The sequence below is a fragment of the Helianthus annuus genome, chromosome 15, assembly GCF_002127325.2.
Source record: "Helianthus annuus cultivar XRQ/B chromosome 15, HanXRQr2.0-SUNRISE, whole genome shotgun sequence".
Lineage (NCBI taxonomy): Eukaryota > Viridiplantae > Streptophyta > Magnoliopsida > Asterales > Asteraceae > Helianthus > Helianthus annuus.
Genome location: NC_035447.2, coordinates 100,653,672 through 100,673,546, shown reverse-complemented (window position 1 = coordinate 100,673,546; position 19,875 = coordinate 100,653,672). Strand labels below are relative to the sequence as shown.

Genomic DNA, 19,875 nt, shown 5'->3' with positions numbered 1-19,875 from the left:
TTGTGTTTTTTGTGCATTGCGTTTTAGAAAAATGTGATTTTTTAGGTTTTTTTTCATTGCGTTTTACGTAACTGGTGGTTTTTCTATTGCGTTTTACGCAACTGGGTTTTAATTTTTTTTTTTAAATATAGCAATAGTATACTCGTTTTAAAGATAAAAAAACGCTCGTTTTTTTGGTACAATTTTTATAAAAAAAATATTGTCGTATGAAAGAGTTATTAACGTTTAAAAAATTGGGGGGAATTGGAGGAGAGAGAAACTATTGGCTTGGATTGACTAGAATGCCCTTGAACAAACTCACGCGCCTCTTTTCTTCCTTTCAATTTCCCTGATTTAATCTTAGCCCTTTATTAACTTAATGGATGGTCAAGATCACTTCCTAGCCTTCCTAGCCAAATAAACTTCCTATTGTATCTCCACCCATGACATACGTATATAAAATACTAGCATCATTTAGTTACGATCTCAAACATTTGGGTGCAAGTGTTATCTATTAAATAACGGATTATTTCAACTTAGGAATGATCTAGATTGAACAATTTAACTTTGTGTTTTGTGCATAGATAATTAACAAATTTTCACTTGCACAAGATCTATATCTATACAACCTAATAAAAGCCTTAATTAGGGGACACATGTCACCCATCTAGAGCCTCTATTCCTCATTTTCCCGCCAAAACACAATTCTCTTTGATGCATGGGTCATACGGACCCCGTTTTGTAATATGGGTCATAATCACGGGTGCCTATATATTGTTATAACCCAAATAAAAACTTCACTTCTCATATTGCACTAGGGTTTCAACTTCTTCACTACGCTTCCACCTCCCTCGTTCACATTCTGCCTGCCTCCATGAAGAAACCCTAGCTGCCTCCCTATGAAGGAACACCACGAAAAAAGTAAATTAATTTATTCATCTTCTTTTTGTATAATTCAGTTCTAGATCTAAATGAATCAAGTTTTTTTCTTTTCTTCATCTGCCTTCTGTTCATTCAAGCTCACAATTGGGGGAAGAAATTTTAGGGTTTGTTAAAGGAGATGGTCAGAGCTCAGAACGAGGGCAATGGATTGGAATTTAGGGTTCTTCGATCTCGGTAAGAAATTCTAGGGTTTCGATCGAAATAACGTTGGGTAAGGAATTATTTGGATCGCTATCTTCTCTATTTAAGGTTAGGCTAGCGTTGAGAAAATGGTAAATAAGATCACTATCTTCGATCTCTAAAGCTTATGAAACCTAATTCTTGCTCTTTATTTCCTACTTAAATATTGTTTACGGTTGGATGTGCCGATTTATTGTTGATTTTGTTAATATTTCTTTAGATTCTAACTGTTACAATTCTAAATAACAATGGTTATCCAATATTACGGTTGTTGATTTGCATTTCGCAGGTTTTAGGGTTTCGTGTTAACCAGGTAACTTCCTGGTCTGACTCATTTGTGTTTCATCAGGATCCAATAGGTGCTCTCTAACCCTAAAATTGATTGGCCTTTAATCAACATTAAGATTTTGATTTGTTTTTTTATGCAGGACTCAAGGCGCTTAATCTATCTGAATGAACGATTGAGGGAGAAAGCTCTTGAAAAGGTTACTTTTCTAGCCTAATACAATGCTAATTAGAAGATTTAGTTCTTTGGTTTATTTAATTTTGTTGTATATATAACATACTGACTTGACTTTGGTAGTAGGTTAGAAGTCACTTTGGATTTAGTAGGGGAAATGTTCAAGTACACAGTGTTTTTAAGAATTATTAAGTTATTGTATGTTGCAAGGCAAATGCTTGAAAGAATTATCTTTCTAGATTTATTTTGTTTATTCATGTTGCAAGCTACATTATATAATTTTGGTGTTGATTTGGGCTGTAGTGGAACTCAAAATATTATATTGATCAGTTCGTGTTTGCCCTTCTGTTGTAGAAACCTAAAATCTGGGACATTTTGAAAGCTAATGCATCATTCCAACAAAGCATTAGTGAAAAAACCATCCAATCAGTTGCCAGAATCAAGGTAATAGATAGTGTAATTACTTTAATGTTCTTAATTTTGATTTTACAATATTGTTTTGGTAAATATTATTATCTGTTCTTTGAATAAAAAAAGTGTTTGTATTCATGAAAATAGCTTTTCCAAGACATTACGATAAGTAGACATGTATAACTGTAACATATGACACATCCTTTTTGGTTAACTATTTCTTGGCTTTTAAAGGCATTAAATATGATTACATATTGATAATATAGTTAGCCTTACATATTTGTAGCTGAGATGCAAATTAGAGAGACAACATCAAATGAAATGACATCGAGGTTAAAAGTGTGCTTGATCCTTGTGAGTATGATAATGTGACTTTGGGAGGTGACTCAATGCAGCAAGATCGAGATATTGAAACTGATAGTGAGATAGAGTACCCAATATATTGTGTTAATCTATGACTGACCCACTACATGGATGCAAGGGTCAAAAGTTTTGATTCAATTGTCCAATACATATACATGACTGACCCACTATATGGATCCATTTATTACGGTCATAATTTCTCTTTTTGAAGCCTATTTGCAATCTATACATTACTATAATTTTATTATATAAAATAATCATCATACAACCATGAAACCATCCGAACCGGTCATCGGTTTGATTTCACGGTCGGTTTTTTTAAACTTTTGCTCGGTTGGTTTCAAAAGTTTAAGGCCGTAGTGAACAGTTCGGTTTACAATTTATACCCAAAACTTGTCGTAAAAACCGGACTAGACTGTATCTTTAACTATTTATAGTTGGAATGTATGAATTTATTGTATTGATTCTTATATACTATTTTTTTTTTCAAACGAGAATGTCTCAAATGGAATCCATTTTATGTAATAACTTTCTGGTTAAAATAATCATATGGATATGGATGTCTATTAAGTGCTGCTTAGGATCTTAACTTTCTGTTATGGTAGTTAACAAGGTTATTGCACAATTTAATGTAAAATGCAAACTGAATATTTTAACACTGAAATAAGCTTAAGGCAATTAATTATATGGGAGCACTAACAGAAGGGGCAATTACCACATGTAAGCATTACAAGAAAAGCTATATGTATGAAGAATGATCAACAGAATTGGCCGGAATTGGAAGGGATTCTTTGTTCAATCATTTAAAAATATGCGTGGAAAGAAACAGAAGATCCTGGACCTCTTTTATAATTTTAGTTTATGCATTTTATATAGAGGGCCAAACAAAGCTCAAAACCGTAAAATCAAAACGAAACCAAACCGTTAGCAACGATTTGGCTTGGTTCGGTTTTAACTTTGAACGGTTCGGTTTTGGTTTTCAATATTCAAAAACCATTACTAACGATTTGGCTCACGATTTGACCTAAAAACCGTCAAAACCAGACCGTGAACACCCCTAACCATTCTGGTAATAGAGGGTTGCGTGGTGTACTGTCTTTACCCGACTGTCCCTTTTCAGTGGCCTAGCACACGCTGGTAAAATTGCAGTCGGGATATCACGTGGTCTTGTGTTTTTATTGGTGTTCATAATTATATTTATCTATAAAAGAAGACAACGTAGCGACTAGAACTTTGCTCTTCCTCACAAGTTAGTGTCTTAAGTTGAATTTCTTCGACTCTCATGGTTTCTGTATTTGAAAAATTAATGGTCTCTTTTGACATGTATTTTTTTCAGCTCTTGCTGCAAAGAAAAAAAAATTATTTGACGCAAAAGTCGTTAATGTCTCTTGAAATGGAGAGCCAACAAGCCACCGAGTTCATTCCCGAGTTAGAGTTCACATTTACTTATCCCTTTTAGTCAAAGAAAGCAGTGCAGGTTGCGAGTCTAGCCAACAAGTGACTTTGAAGCTAATCATCAATAGAATGCTAGGTAGTATCATTTCTCTATATAAGCATATTTTTGCATCCATATATACTATTGCACATTACGTTTCTTGAAATTAATTAATTGTTGAATCACATTTTTTTCGAAACATGAACTTTATTAGAATCCACCACACAAAACATGGATCTAAGGGTAAGGACAGGGTTGCCAACAAGAAAAACTATACAAGATTAAAACGACCTGACTATTAAGTAATTCATTCATTTAATGGAACTGGGGTATAACTCTTATCGACATTTTGAGTCCACTGTTCTAAAAATCAATATTAGATTTTGGAGTTTGATTTTATAATCTTACACATATCAATCTTTTCATTCTGACCAAAATCTTGGAAAAGGGGTTGAAATAAAATGATAGTTCGCCACATGCTATCTTATTCATGATATAATCCGCTCTTGATATTATAAGTTTTTCGGTATTAATTTACGGTTTTATTCACACATGCCTCAAGCACTTTGTAACTTCTATTATATTTATCTACAATATTCAACAATTTAATATACAATATTAATATACATATGTTTTTATGTTATTGTAGTGTATTCCGATCGATATTGTTAGGCTGGCTGGAGTTGAAGATTTACTAATTTTTGGCTATCAAAATAGCTGAACAATAGGTTAAGTGGTAGATGGGTTTCCGTGTTAAATGTTCTAGGTCACAATAGGTATTTTTTGCTATCAAGTTTGACCAGAAAATTTATATATTTTTAATCTATATTATAATGTTTTAATCTATATTTTTTGCTATCAAGTTTGACCAGAAAATTTATAATGTTTTGCTATCCATGGACTTTCACCAACAGTGAGGTATCATACAATTTATTTCCAAAGTTAGGTCATCTGAGGGTATTGCTGATAAGTGAAGGCTTGCACTTAATGAAAATACTATGGTATATAAAGAATAATTTGTATATCTTAAATTGTTGATTTTGTTATAGTTAGATGCTGGAAAAATGGTACTCTCTTCTTAGTGGAGGAATTGGTTGATCCAAATAATACGTCTCAAAAATTTCTAAAGCACTTGATTGGTGGAGAAAGCGCATTACTTCGTGGAGGTTTTTGGTTGATATGGAGAATAACAGGGAGAATGTAAAGTAACCTAAAAGAACGTATAAGGTCGAAGCAAAAGATGCAAGCGAACCGTTTTTGAAAGTCCATGGACGTCTATAGATCTTTTACATTTGGTTATGAGTTCATATGCTTTCATTATTCGCTTTTAGACCTGGGTTGAAATTACCAAGCAGTTTTCAAGTTGAAAGATTCTTTTCAAATAAGATAATGTATTTCCTTCATTTACTTATCTTTTCAGTTTTGTTAGATCTATAGTACGATGCTTCGTTGTATTTTAATCTTCAACTTCAGATTTCCATAATAAGTCCATACGTACAGTTTCTTTATGATCAGTGTAGACGTAGTTTTTTTTATAGAAATAAAAATATTATTTCTCAACACCGCGAAATTCACGGGTATTAGCACTAGTATATATATATATATATATATAAATGAGATGGATTTGGGCCATGTGTCATGTGATTTTGAAGCTTTTTGATGATGTGGCAACCAATGGTGGAGGTGGATTGTGAGTTTTGGAGGAAATCCATTCTAAATACACAAAACTTTAGTCCACGCAGGATCCGGAAACAACTGGGTCGAACTTTGGGTCACGTAATGATCCAAACGGATCCTTTATATTCTTTCTTTCTCATTCTTCTTTCTCACGCTTTGACATTCTCCACAAACCCTAGAAACAAAGCTGTTCATGTGCCATCTTCTTCTTCCCCTGAATCGATCCAAAAATCTTCTTTAGCAAATCGACAATGGTGATTCATTTCTGTATGGTTGTGGATTTGGTGATGAACGCAAACCAGAAACAACGATGGCGATGGCGGCTGTTAGGGTTCAGTGTAACTAAGATTGGGGAACTGCCAACGATAGCTATCCGAATTCACGAATCAATCAATCTTCTTCAACACGTGATGAGTAACCAAGCGGAATAATCCGAATCGTAAGTCATAGTTTTGTTGATTATTATTATGATTTGATTGTCGTTTCATCATTGATGATCATGATTTTTTTACCCTCGCTTCTCTTCTGGTGTAGGAAATTTGGTTGAAATGTGAAATGGGTTTGTTGTTTGAAGATTAAAGTTGGTTGCTTTTTCCTGTTTTAGGGTTCACATTGTTTGTTTTGTGAGGGTTTCCAAAACTACATCGATGATGTGAACAAGTTTAGGATCATGATTTCCCAAAGTTTATTATTGCTTGGATTTAAAGTGTAATATTATATTCTTTTGTAAAATTAAGTCAATATGTTATTTCTAGAATATAACTGTGAGTTTTCTTGGTGTGAATGTTGGTCCATCCCTTAAGAGCTGGTGCAGGTGCATCCGGTCCATCCCTTAAGAGCTGGAGGATTTCGGTACTCCATAATTTAAAATATATAAATGCTGGAATGTTCAGTTGTGAGATAAAGGTTCCAGTGGGTTGTGAATTGAGTGGTAGGCTATGCTTCTTTTCATGTTTTCTTTCATGGGATGAGTTTTTGTTCTTGGTAGGTTCCACATATATTTTTTTCCCTACAATTTCTGTAATAATTATGGGGCGGGGGATAATGGGTAAATCTGTCTAGGTGCTTCGGTGCAAGGCATATAACCTCAGGCATGTTTGTCTTTGAGGATGAAAATGGCTTTTGTGCATGTCGCAAAGTTTTAGACCTGCTATGTATTATATCTTATGGCCTATTTGGTATGCAGAGTTTTTGGGTGGTTTTTAAAGATGATTCAGAGGACTACAAAAGAAAAATTCACTTGTGGATGACAAGATGGTAGACCTGATGGATGCTCAAAAGTTTAACTGTTTTTTTAAAGATTATATGGATCTTAGTTGATTCAATTCTGGCGCTGAGAAGTAAAAAAAGGGTGGGGGTGGTTCTCTATCTATGTAGTTTTTCTCCTTTTTTGTTTTAGTCTTTGTGCTATGAGTAAATTGGAGGGCTTGGTATGGTACGGTTTTTCATGAACCCAATGTAAGTTGCACTTTATAACTATCAAACGCTCTCTATAATGCAAAACACTTGATTCTCTCAATTTTCAAGTATTAACAACGATGGCAAACAATGAATATGTTGTTTTGGTACACAAAACCAAAAGAAACCTCGAGATTTGTTCCCACTATGACTTGTGCCTTATGTCTGACAACATCCAGATAGCTTATTGTAAGTAATGTGGGAAAACCTGAAAGCCGTGGCAAACCCAAGTCTCAAAAAACATAAGGTTAACAATGTCTGGTGAAGAAAAGGGAATCATTTGGATCTGCAAACCCGCGTAACCCTTGGATTCCTACCTGGGACTTGGATTAGGGCTGGAAATTCTGACACGAACACGATAACACGACACGAACCTACACGAAGTGAACATGTTTCCTGTTTGACCTTAACAGGTTTCGTGTCTAAACAGGTCGACACGATAAGACCTGTTTAAATTTCGTGTCTAAACAGGTTAAAACCCGTTAACCTGTTAAGACCTGTTAGTGACCTGTTTATAATTTTAAATTAAAAAAATATATCAAATATGTGGGGACATGTGTGGAGTCAGAAGTATGGGGTATTAGAGCATTCACATCCATTCCACCATATTTTTACCTTAAATTACACTAAAAAACACTACATTGTCTCTCTCATGTTCAATTAAATATTATATTTTTATACCTTTATCATTACCTTTTCTCTCTCATCCACTCACAACCACTTTCAAAATATATTAAAAAATTATAGGGGGTGAACAGTGTCCCCTCAAATATACAGATGAACAGTAACATTTTCTCTCTCCTCCACTCACAACCACTTTTTATACTCTTTATACTATAAAAACTCCGCTCACAACATTTGGTGGAGTGGATGTGAAAGCTCTTATACCCAAAGGCCAAAATTTTGAAATCCATTCTTCAATTCACGCTCCAAAACCAAAGTACCAAACCCTAAATTTACTTCAGTTGCCGCACGTTCATCACTTTAGTTCACCGGCCATTGTTCATCACCGGCCATTGTTCATCACCAGCCAACGTTAACTGGCCATCGTTTATCACCGGTCATCGTTCATCTATTTCGGCCATCGTTCATCTATTCCGGCGTCGGAGGTTCAGAATTGAAGCCAAGTTGTTTTGTGTAGAGAGGATTGTTTGAAGATCAAATTTTAGAAGAGAGATCAAAACGACCTGTACTTACTTTTACACAACTGTTTATTCATAGATTGTGTTTTTAACTTTTTTTTTTTTGGGTAAAGATTGTGTTTTTTTTAACTTAATTAAGTGGAATGTAGATAAGTTCACATTGATGGGTGTGTAACTATTTGAGTGGGGATTCAATATTAATGGTAGCGGAGAATGAAATCATAAATATATGCAACATGTTTATGGGCCTAAATTAGGGAAAATAGAGATGTCAGGTCCGGTAGGTTTTAAGACGTTTACAGAGTGGGAGGTAACCTAATGTGAGAAAATAATAATGACTTTGAAATAGTATGAGAAATGAACTACAATGGTTGGCTGTGGTCTTGGTATAATATAATATGGCAGAAGCTTACTATTTGTTAATTTTCGTTAATCCTACCAGAGATCTCTATTTCTGTAATTTACGCATTAAACAAGTTCCTTAATCCCTAATTTCAAATATGGAATAACAGGTCATGTTCGTGTCTTAACAGGTCGTGTTCGTGTCTTAACAGGTCGTGTTTGTGTCTTAAATAGGTCATATGATATGTTGGTAACATTTTCGTGTCTTAACAGGTCATTTCGTGTAATCTGTTTATTAACAGGTTCGTGTTCGTGTTTGGAAAATCTGACACGATAAGATTTCGTGTCGTGTTCGTGTTTACAGGTTTCGTGTTCGTGTCTTATCGTGTTCGTGTCTTAACAGATCGGGTTGACCCGATATGCCAGCCCTAACTTGGATGATATAAGGCAATGTCCTTACCAGGTGATCTAGTCGTCCAAAAAAAAGTTTAATGTTAAGTTTAGATATTTAAGATTAGGTGTTTAAATGTTTAAGATTAGGTTTTAATATTTAATTTTAACTTATTAAATGTTTGATGTTAACGTTAATTTCAATAAAATAACATGTATATTAAACACAGTTAACATTAAACATAAATAAATATTAAAATATTAATACAAATTACAAACGAATGCTCATTATAAGTTTCCGAATTTCTAACTTGGTAAATTGTCTTACATTAACTCATTTATACTCGGCCTAGATTTTTCAACAACATGCTCATCGTTATTTGCCATCTGTTTGAAGTATATATCCGGAAATCTTCCCACCAATTGGGCTATACTTGTGATCTTTGCTTTGAGATCATCAAATGTACGGTCGGTTTCAAAACCATTTTCCTCGTCAAACATCTCCTTAAGTCGATTCTAAAAATTAGGACCACAAAGAAACCTTGTACCCTCCTCTTGCAACTCCTGGGACCTAACGTCTACAAAAGCTAGTCCCAAGCTATACCCTTCGCCGTCGCTCTAAGCTAAGACATTTTTGTCGGCTTTTGGTTTTGCATTTTTTGGGGTTACATTTATGCGTTTTCAGTTGAGTAATCAACCTATACCCCACAACAATTTACACTCATTTAAGGTGGTGTAGAACAGGTTCTAATTGTAAAAAAGTGAAAAAATGGCTATATAGCCATTGTTAACAACTATAATCGATTACACCAGTTTTTACCGTATTAACCGGTTTCTACCCTAGTATAATTGGGTAGGGATTCGAAACCGGTTAGGGCAGGAACCAAAATTTGAAAATATACGAGGAATCGGGTAAGAACTATCGGGTACAATCGGTTCAGAACCAGGTAGGTTCATACCAGTTTCAAGTATTTTTGCGCATCCCTAGGCTCAATAAGCCCATGTTAATCAAAAACACTTCTAATCGTTCAGTTTACTTTACCGGAATATATTTACATACTATAAATTTGAAACATCTTTGTGTATTGAAGGGTTGTACCTAATGCTTAGGGGGATTTTTTTTTTAAAAAAAAAATTGATATTACACTTTTAACCCAAAATTATTTGATCTCTTTACTTTTAACCCAAAAATTTTATATCTTTTCAATTTAACCTTATAACTTTTTTTACTTTCAACTTTAGTCCCCTATACTTTTCATGTTTCACAATTTGTTGTTTTACTTTTCATTCTAAATTTTGTGAGTTAACACGACGCAATGTGCGCGTGTGATTCAACGTTTTTATGTCGTTTATTTTTTCCCGTTTGACATGTTTTTCGCAACACGCTGGTCCTAAATCGACTTAGTTATTATTTCCTATGTTTTACGTTTTGATCTAATTTCTTCGCATTAACACATCGCAACTTGAGTGTTGCTGGCCGTTGACGGTAGTGTGACATTGGTATTATTTGGCACGGTTTTACGTCTACATCGTAACACGAGAGCTTATTACTATTACTAGTTTATTTTTTATTTAAATTAGAAAATTAAAAGGGGCTTACAGTGCCCGCTAGGCCATAATGGTCTGAGTCCATATTATCACCCTTTCATTCAATCTCAACCGTCCATTTCCTAACAATCATAATCCAACAGCCATCATTCCCGATCCGCGTCACCCAAACCCAACCAATCAAATCACATAAACACACCCTCTATATAATAAACAAACCCCGTTTCGTCCCCTTCATCACTCTAATCATCCTCTACAATCCACCCTGCAAACCCGCAAACCATCAAATCAAATGGCACCAAAGACAGAAAAGAAACCGGCCGAAAAAAAACCGGCAGCCGAAAAAGCACCAAAACCAAAAGCCGAAAAGAAGCTTCCAAAAGACACTACAACAACCGACAAGAAGAAAAAGAGGAACAAGAAATCGGTTGAAACATACAAGATATACATATTTAAGGTATTGAAACAGGTTCATCCGGATGTAGGTATATCGAGCAAGGCGATGGGGATAATGAACTCGTTTATTAATGATATATTTGAGAAGCTGGCTCAGGAAGCTTCTAGACTTGGTAGGTATAATAAGAAGAACACGCTTTCGTCAAGGGAGATTCAGACGGCTGTTAGGCTTGTTCTGCCGGGTGAGCTGGCCAAACATGCAGTTTCCGAGGGGACTAAGGCGGTTACTAAGTTTACTAGCTCCTAGGTTGTTGGTTGTTTTATTGTTTAATTTGGTTTAATGAAAATTCAAAGCCTTTAAGTCATTCAATGTGTTGAATTTTGTATGTTCCTGTTGAATTTTAGGTGATTTTGTGTAAACCTTATATAGTTTCAAAAGGTTGGGTATCATCTAATCCCATAGGTGTCCTATACATGTAAAATATTTGTTTTCTACACCCATACTTGGCCCAATACATGTCGGGTATTAGGTATACCTGTCTAGGGCTGTCTCTGAAAATTTAGGGGCATCCCAAATTTTTAATTGGGATTAGGGGTATCCTTTGTATAAAAAAACAAAAATTTTACATTACATAGACGGAGTTGAAGTGTATTTTTACACTATGAAGACGGAATTGATGGGTAGCCCGGGATACCCCTCCTTATACATTGCCTCCACCCTTGGACTCAATGGTTCATGCTATGATGAAGTTTCCAACACCATTCAAAGTAGAAGAGGTCGCACCCTAAAAAGAGGAGTCGAAAGCTCTCAAGTTCACACACCTCATTCGGACCGTATTTTTTGGCTTCAAGTATTCCTAAGTATTTGTGAGAGATGTATCAATTTACAAAACTATGGTTTGGTGTTCATCATTTTAAACGTGAATCGGCTGCACATAGGAACGCTTTCGCAAGCAAGAAAATGAGATTCTTGTGGACCTGATTGGTAGAACATGAGGTCATCCGAATATCTCGCTTACTTTTGACAAAATGTTAGGATATAGTCACCGGAATCAAGATCGCGATCAACTATCAAGCCATAGTTTGTTAAAGGTACGGTAAATGACACTTAGAAAAGATACAACCGAAGATAAAACATTAAAATATGAGACTTGGAGAAACTTATTATTTGCATGTTTCTGATGGACGTTTAGCATAAATTTTAGTGGATGATTGTTTATTTATTTTGTTTAAAACCTTACTGGATTTACCAATTAAAGTAACCTTGGATTTACCTAGGCACAAAACCGGCTAAATTAACTAAACTAATTTCCCATAACTAAAAAAATTAACATAAATTCATAAATATTAAAAAAAAATATATGGAACGAAATCTTAACACTTTTGTAATGTTTTTAACAATAAAAATTTCCCCTTCAACCATTTTAAGACTAATAATAGAGTTTGTTTCAAAAAGATTAACATTCATACAAGGTTACATGATATTTGAAATGTTGAGTTCGACTTTACACCAAAAAAGCTCATTAGATTGTCGAATATTTGAATCAATTTCGCCTTTAGGTTCTATGACCACACGCAATAGGGCAGTCAACCCTCCTTTGCTTAAGAATGTAGCAAAGACACATTCGATGAGCCACATCCATAACCCTTTTTTATTTTTTAAGTTAAGAAGAATATTTTTATTTTGTACTAGTTATATAATTTAGAGGACCCGGGGTGGACACGTTATTGTCCCCCCATAACGCGTGGTGAGTTATCCCACACCGCCGCCACCTTCTTTTTAACGCGTAATATGTTTAACGCGTGAACCGGAGCACGCGTTATTTTCTGGAACTTTGTGTATTGAGGAGTTGTACTATAGTGCTGAGGAGTTGTACATTGATGTAATAAAAATAAAAAGGTTGTGAGTGATGACCATTTCCACTAAAAAAGGTTGTGAGTGATGGAAATAATGGTTGATGATATGGCAGAACCTGATTGGATGTTGTGAGTGATTGAAATGTTGGTGAGTTATCCCACCCCTACCCCCCTTAGACTATATTTTACCAACTTTTTAAAAAGTTTACATTTATTTTATAAAAAAGGTTGGTTCCAGCGGCAAAGTCAGATACGGCTTTGGTCTAAACTTTCTAAAAACTACTCTTTTGATCCTCGTTGTTTATTCAGCAGTAACACACTTAGTCCATGACGCTAACAAACATTCATATGGAGAAAGTCCAACTAAAATAATAAAAATGTAATACAATTATGGAACTTTTTTTTAGTCTCAAAACCTTACAGATGAAAAATGAATATCCAATATGATTACAAACTAATGGTAGGTAGACGAGCAACAAGCTGCGCCACTACCCCTTTTTGAATAGCAAACCCTACCCTGCTAAACACAAAATTTTGCCCCTTAACATGTGCGGTGTTACTGCTTACCACATGTTGAACCCGCTTTAGGAACCGCACCGCGTCAGGGGCGAGAGCGCCAAATGTATCGAAAGCGAATGGGACGAACACGTGCTGATTCTCGATGCAAGCTTTTTCGTGTTTAGCTACTTTGCCCGCCTCTGCCTTGGTTATCGCCTGTCCCGCCACAAACCCGTGGTCCCTTAGCCCAACGAGGGGGGACACACCTGTCAAATCGACACACGCGTGTTTCCCTCCTTCCCATCCAAAAACAAGAATGTCAGCGGGTCGTAGCGTAGATCTCCCTTCTAATGGATCAGTCAAGAAGTTCACCGGAGCTTCCTTTTTTGCCGAGATCCCTGCTCGCTTAAGGACATCATACATCACATCTCGAACTAAATAATGTCGATACTTAAAGCCCGGTAATTCTTTGCAATGTACTGCATGCTCCCCAAAAGAATCCAAGCAACACTTCCGACATACAGGACACGGGTCATCATCCAGGAAAAGGGGTATCATTAAACGGTACTTGAGGATAGCCCGGTATTCCACAGCCGACATACATTGCCCTAAACCTTCGATGGGAACAACAGACAGGAAATCCTGAGCATGGGGGGCTCGCAAGCACTCAAACACGGCTCGCTGGCGAGGGGAAAAGGTAAACTTCTCTTCAACTGTTTTGACGATTTCGCCATATAAGGCATTCGCCAGAATTTTCTGGGCTTTAATGGGGGCGGTGTCTTTAATGTAGAAACCGCCAAGATCAAGATCGGGAAGAGAACTATGCAGATTGTCCAACGCACCCTTGTAATCAGAGTCCAACAGCTCTCCCCCACATTCGCGAAGGATGTGGTCTTGAAGAACCCAAGATTGGGCCCTTGAAGCCACAAAAGCGTAGGAAGAGGCATCCTCAGCTGAGCAAATCCCAAGCCCCCCAAAACGGGTCGGGAGGGAAGCTAACCTCCATTGTAGGTCCCCGAAAAAGGCACCCCCACAAACAACAATGTTCTCGATCGTATTCCGAAGCCCCTTGTCAAAAACAGAGACGGCTTCCCCGACATAAGAAGGCTGACACGTTCTAAACCCAAACAACAGTTTAGCAACCCCCATACACGAACGAAGCAGAAGGAGTTTGCTCTGAGGGTCCTTAAGGCGTTTGAGGCATCCCATTAGCTCAACCGCACATTTGGCTCTTTGAGGGCCAACCCACTAATAAACTGCCTATCTCTACTGACAACACCACACAAGAGTTTCACACCATGCACCGGCCTACCAATCTCTCACGGAAATAAACCCTCCTGAATCTTCACCCCGTCGCATGTAGGCCAAAAAACTTCAGTTTTTTTAATGTTGAGAAGGAGGCCCAAGGAGGGGCCCTCCACTCTAATGATGTCTAAAGCCTTGGCAACCTGAGTAGCATCCCCAATAATGGTCCCGTCATCCAGGTACCAGGCGTGAAAAAGAAGCTTACAACGATCTCTGATTCGGAGAACAAGAGGGTGTAAAACAAGGGCAAAAAGAAGAGGCCCTAAAGGATCCCCTTGCTGAACCCCTGTGGAAGACCAAATATAATCATTCCCCACATAAAGCCTAGCTGGTTGCCCGTATAAAAAATCAACCCAAGCAGAGATGGATGGACACATTTTCCTTACCTCATTTAAAAGAGCAGTTCTATCCACAAGGTTAAAGGCATTCGAGAAATCGACGGTAAGCATAGCCAACGACCCGTCCCGGTGGTGCGCATTTAAGAGCCTGTTCGCACTATGAAGAACCGCCTCAGCCCCGTTTAGAACCCCGACCCCAAACTGAAAGTCACCAAGATATTTACCCATATCCTTCCCCACCCCCTTCATCGCTACCTTGGAGACCACTCTCCTCCAGATCGAACCCACTACAATAGGTCTAATCCCATTATCGGGCTTGAGAAGGGGCGTAAGAGGAGCAGATGCAACAAACTACGCCAAACTCCTCGGACACCCCCCACGCAAGAAAAGGTTAACCACAGCTGAAATCGCTCTGAGTAGGCTAACCGCAATCACGGACCCTTCACCACAAAGGGCGTCCAAAAGGTGTTGAGCCCTCAAACCATCTCTCCCACATGACGTCCCTTTCGGGAAGGATTTGATACACCCAAGCACACTGTCGGTCTCCACTACAAGGTGAGGTTCTGACGGAAGGAAAGCGGGCATGGTCGGAGGGGGCATGCACGAGTGTTTATCCACAAGAGCCTTCATAGTTTTCTTATCATGTGGCGCGACCCCAGAAGAACAAAGGACCTTAACTGCAGCGGTAAAATGACCATCGGCAACCTTACGTAAACACTGCTTGACATTAGAACTCCCATCCTCGCTTTTTTTTCCAGACATTTTCTTAAAACCCTCCGGACCCTCCTTCACAGGTTGAGCAAACAAAGACTGAATGAGAATGCCAAACCCCTCACGGTCACCCCATTGGGACAACGCCCGCTGTATACTGAGACATTGACCATTTTTCCTGTTGCCCGACCTCTTATCCTGGCGGCTAACCGGCGTAAATACACGCAAGGTACACCGAGGTAATAGCAGAAGTCAAATCCATGCATCAACCGAATCAGGCATAGCCACCACTTTATCCAAAGCTGTGGTTAAGGCTTGGGCAAACGCCAAGCGGCAACTAAAGGGGATGCTCTTAACAGTTTTAATAGGAAGAGAGAAAACTCGGTCAAGTAGAGCGACATCAACACATACCTCTCTAGATGGGGAAACCTCCGATACGGTACACTGTCTAGGGACACCCACAATAAAACCCATTTCACCCACTTCCGTTGGCACAAACCGAACAACCCGATCTTCATGGTGACACCCCCGCCGGAAAGAATGAAGGCACATGCACTCCCAACATAACCATTGTTTAGACAACCTAAGGGCTTCACAAACAGATGTAAAAAGATTAGGGTCTTCAGCAATGGCACGCCTCAAATTATCTTTCCTATCATCCGAACCAAAATGGTGACGTTTAATATGAGTCATAAGCCTTGGGATCCCCTTAGACCCAGCAACCCCATCGGGGCAACAATGGAACCCCTTGAAGGGGCAAGGCCAAAAACCATTTAACATGGCCCAAAAGAAAAAGCGAAATGAGAACAAATTCAACAGGACACTTAGGCAATGTCTCCAACCCAAAACAAGAAGAAAAAAAAAACGGAACTAGGACTCACACCCGACGGTTCAAAGGCTTTTTGAACCCGGGCTCATTGAAAATTTACTCGGAGCATTTCATCGAACACCTTGTGGGCGCAAACCCCACAAGGAAACGAACACCCCACCTCTCTCCATAATACGAAACGAAACTAGGAAAAAAAAAGATCGAAGTGGAATTGAAAAGGAGATTGAAGAAGAAGCTACTGTGAAGAATCGACTAGGAAAAAAAAGATCTATGCAAATATGAAATTTTAAGGGAGGAAAAGTGGATTGAAGAAAGTGGAAAAGTGGATAAATTGAAGAGCAACAGTAATCAAGTTATGGTGATGACGAACGATGAAGAAAGAAGAAATATAAAATTAAAATTAGGGTTCGTGGACAACGATGGTCATAAACCGCAAAAGTCATGTTAACTTTTTGTAAGTTGCTCATTATATTATACTCTTATTATAAACAAAATAAATAAAGTAATAAATCGTAAAAATATAAAAAGAAACCCTTACAACCCCCTCATCTTTATGGCCCTCCTTCTTCTTCCAATGTTTATTTCTCCGAGCCTTACTCGATCCGTGTCTTGATACGAGGTTGAAAACCGGCGTTCGTAAATGTTTAAGTTAATGTTTTTACTCAACTTTTAATCTTGAAAAGCCTACTTTTAATAGGATTTGTATTTTGCAGGTCTTAAGAAGTGTAAGGAGCTTTTCGGGAGCTTTAAGGGCCACCGGGACGAAAAACGGACCACCGGGACGCGAAATGGGTCAACCGGGGTTATGATTTGAGAAAAACGGAGAACTGAAGATCTAGGCACCGTCACCGACGCCGTGGAGGGCCGTCGGCGATGCCTCGTTAAAAGCTCCGTCACCTGAAAGTGGCGTTGACAGCAAATCAGGCCGTCGGCCGTTTTCGGAAGTTGCACATCCCGTCGGCGACGGCTCGTCGATGTTGAGTCGCGAATTTGTTGGTTGTTTGAGTTGGGGGACGAATTAAAACAAGTTTTTTCACCAACCAATAGGAGTTACACAACATTTTGAGTTTGAACTTTGATCTTGGAGCCTAATACCATCACCACTTCACATCAAATCCATTCCATCATCCTTTATCATTCAATTTCACCATCCAATTCATTCCATAACCCTAACTACCATCAATCCTTCAATCCATTCATCACCATCATTCAACCCAAACCCTAATCATCATCATTCACCATACCCAAGATTCAAGATGTTCAATATCAATTTTCCTTTAACCGGTGATAGCGTTCGTCCTTCCATGAGCGGCTAATTCCTTGGAGGTTTCACCCCGGTGTAAACTTTTGTAAGATTTAGGTTTTGCTATGTGTTGATTTTTGGTTTGTGACAACTTGAATTACATTTGAAGCTTTAGACAATTGTCCTACGTTTGTATTGCATTTATGAACTGTCGAATGAATGATTAAATTTGACTTTGTGATACGAATACACGTATTTATGCCTTGTCTCTTGATAAGATTTGTTAGTCCAAGGTAACGAAGTGCATCATGGTCCGTTGTCTATGACGTTGATAGTGATTGGCACCTAAGCTTTGTGATTATTGACCCGTTAATGAATTAATTCGAGTAAATCATATTAAAACACATAGTAATCCTAGGTCTTGCATTTGTTGAAACCGGGTGTGAACCTTGTTATTCCATATTGTTTTATTAATCAAGTTTTCTTACAATCGTTACTTTCTAGTAGTTAATTAATTCAATCAATTCTATTAGTTTAATTCACATCTTTTCAACCAAACAAAAATACAAAAATATTCTAGCAAGCTTCATAAATTATGACATTTGTTTAAATCCAATCGAATCCATTCGCAAACCACATACTCTTCGTGGTTCGACCTCTTACTACCACTAGCTATTTGTTAAGGGTAATTTGGGTTTATAAATATTATCTTTGACCGGAGCGCGACACTCCGATCAAATTTTGGCGCCGTTGCCGGAGAGTGCGTGCGCTTTGTGTTTGGATTATTGTTTGAATTTCGTGATTAACTATTTAAGTTGTTGAGTTTCTTTTCGCACTTTGTCTTTTTCCTTGTTACGCGGGGTGTGTTAATTGTGCAGGTCACAGGTAGTGCATGCATACAAGGAATTCCGGGAGGACTTCACCGTTAGTCTACGAACCGGAAATTGAAAGAGTTGCAAGAAGAAATCTAGCAAGCCGGTTAGAAGCAACCCTTGTTTCTAACCAAGTCACCCAAACACCACAATTCACACCATCCATTGAAACCGATTCAATGGCAAACCAAAACTCCAATCACCCAAACCTCAATCAAAACCAATTCCAATCTCGAGGAACTTTCCATCCCGTCCAAAATATTCAACCTATACCTCAAGATCAACCGGGTGGTGGTAACATGTCACACCCCGATTTCCACGTGTATCACCGGTGGGCCCGGTGGGGGATTACCGTGACGTAGTTGGCAACAATATAGTCAAACCACAATATATGAATGCACAGCGGAAGCATAAAGATAAATATAATTCAACAATTTACTGTAATATCAAATGTATCACAAGTAGTTGAATAGTATCCACAGGAGGGATCAAAATAAATAAAAAATGTTGTTCAACAGATAAGACATCAAGCTTGCGAGACTTCTTAAGATGCTAAGGAGCTATTGCCAGCCGATTACGTGTAGTACCTGCACTTAATCTTTTTTGGGAAAATACGTCAGTTTACACTGGTAAATACATTCAACCGACACTTTTGTAAAATGTTTATTAAAATTGATTTGAATGCACGAGGCACAAATTCTTTTATAACTTGGGAGAATTATTTAAAATTATAATCTTGTGAACGAATTACATGTTCCTTCTATGCGTTCAGTAGCCCGGATCTAGTCCGGGTTAAAGATCAATAGACACACCACATTGCGTAAAACCGAGGGGGGTAAACCATCGGCTACGTCTTTTAATAGTATAGACATAATACCGGGTGTACGCCTACACCCGTCTGTCAAGGTCGTGGCCATTTCTTCGAATGATGCCAAGGATATCCGGGACATGGTCATTAATCCCCCAAAGGCTTTTAAGTAACAAGACTGTTTAAATGAGCCGATCAAATTATTCAATTAACCACCTAAGCGATGGAAGATTTGATGCTCAATCAAGCGGTATTTTATATACCGTAACCCAAGCCCGTATAAGGGAAAATAAGTTAAAAGTATTTACCTTTGCAAGTATTGTCCTTAATCGGTTAAATCACATATATCTTTTACTGGGGCTCCTATTCTGGAATGAAGGTTTTAAAATAACCTATTAGAATCCTAACGGGTCTTTATATTAGCCGTAGCCTAGACCGGTTAGTTTCGAGGGATAGATACGGTTTAATCACGTGAGAGGCGAAAACCGAGAATGGAATGTGATTCTGACCCAACAAGTTCGGAGACTTGTTTTATACGGGTTTAATATTCACACTCTGAATCTTGGGGTCAAAATGATATGGTTTGACCCGTATCGGCTAATTTATGTAAACTAGTTACATAAGCCGAACCGTGCGCGCAATAGGCGCAGCGGGTAACCGTAGGAGTCCTACACTGTCTTCCTAAGTCAAT

At 37.9% G+C, this 19,875-nt stretch overlaps 1 protein-coding gene and 2 long non-coding RNA genes across 7 annotated transcripts; all 3 read left to right on the top strand.

Annotated features, from left to right (window-relative positions):
• Positions 1 to 786: 786 nt before the first annotated feature.
• LOC110902987 lies at positions 787 to 5,255 on the top strand. Of its 4 annotated transcripts, XR_004882364.1 has the most exons (5): positions 787 to 900; positions 999 to 1,586; positions 1,916 to 2,005; positions 3,672 to 3,866; positions 4,420 to 4,616. It is a non-coding gene; the product is annotated as an uncharacterized LOC110902987 (long non-coding RNA). The 4 variants fall into 4 exon arrangements; XR_004882365.1 differs by lacking the exon at positions 4,420 to 4,616 and adding an exon at positions 4,820 to 5,255 and having other exon boundaries at positions 793 to 1,586; XR_004882363.1 differs by having other exon boundaries at positions 793 to 1,586.
• A 332-nt stretch (positions 5,256 to 5,587) lies between these two features.
• Positions 5,588 to 6,966, top strand: LOC110898694. Of its 2 annotated transcripts, none has more exons than XR_002569543.2 (3): positions 5,588 to 5,886; positions 5,982 to 6,431; positions 6,634 to 6,966. It is a non-coding gene; the product is annotated as an uncharacterized LOC110898694 (long non-coding RNA). The 2 variants fall into 2 exon arrangements; XR_002569544.2 differs by having other exon boundaries at positions 5,589 to 5,886; positions 5,982 to 6,378.
• Positions 6,967 to 10,554: 3,588 nt separating this feature from the next.
• On the top strand, positions 10,555 to 11,109 carry LOC110898693 (histone H2B.3). Its single transcript, XM_022145519.2, has one exon. It carries the CDS (start codon positions 10,620 to 10,622, stop codon positions 11,028 to 11,030), a length of 411 nt encoding a protein of 136 aa, XP_022001211.1. The 5' UTR covers positions 10,555 to 10,619; the 3' UTR covers positions 11,031 to 11,109.
• The last annotated feature ends 8,766 nt before the right edge of the window (positions 11,110 to 19,875 follow it).

Excerpts from the sequence above, each read along its gene's own strand:
- LOC110898693 (XM_022145519.2), top strand. The coding sequence starts at position 10,620 with ATGGCACCAAAGACAGAAAAGAAACCGGCCGAAAAAAAACCGGCAGCC.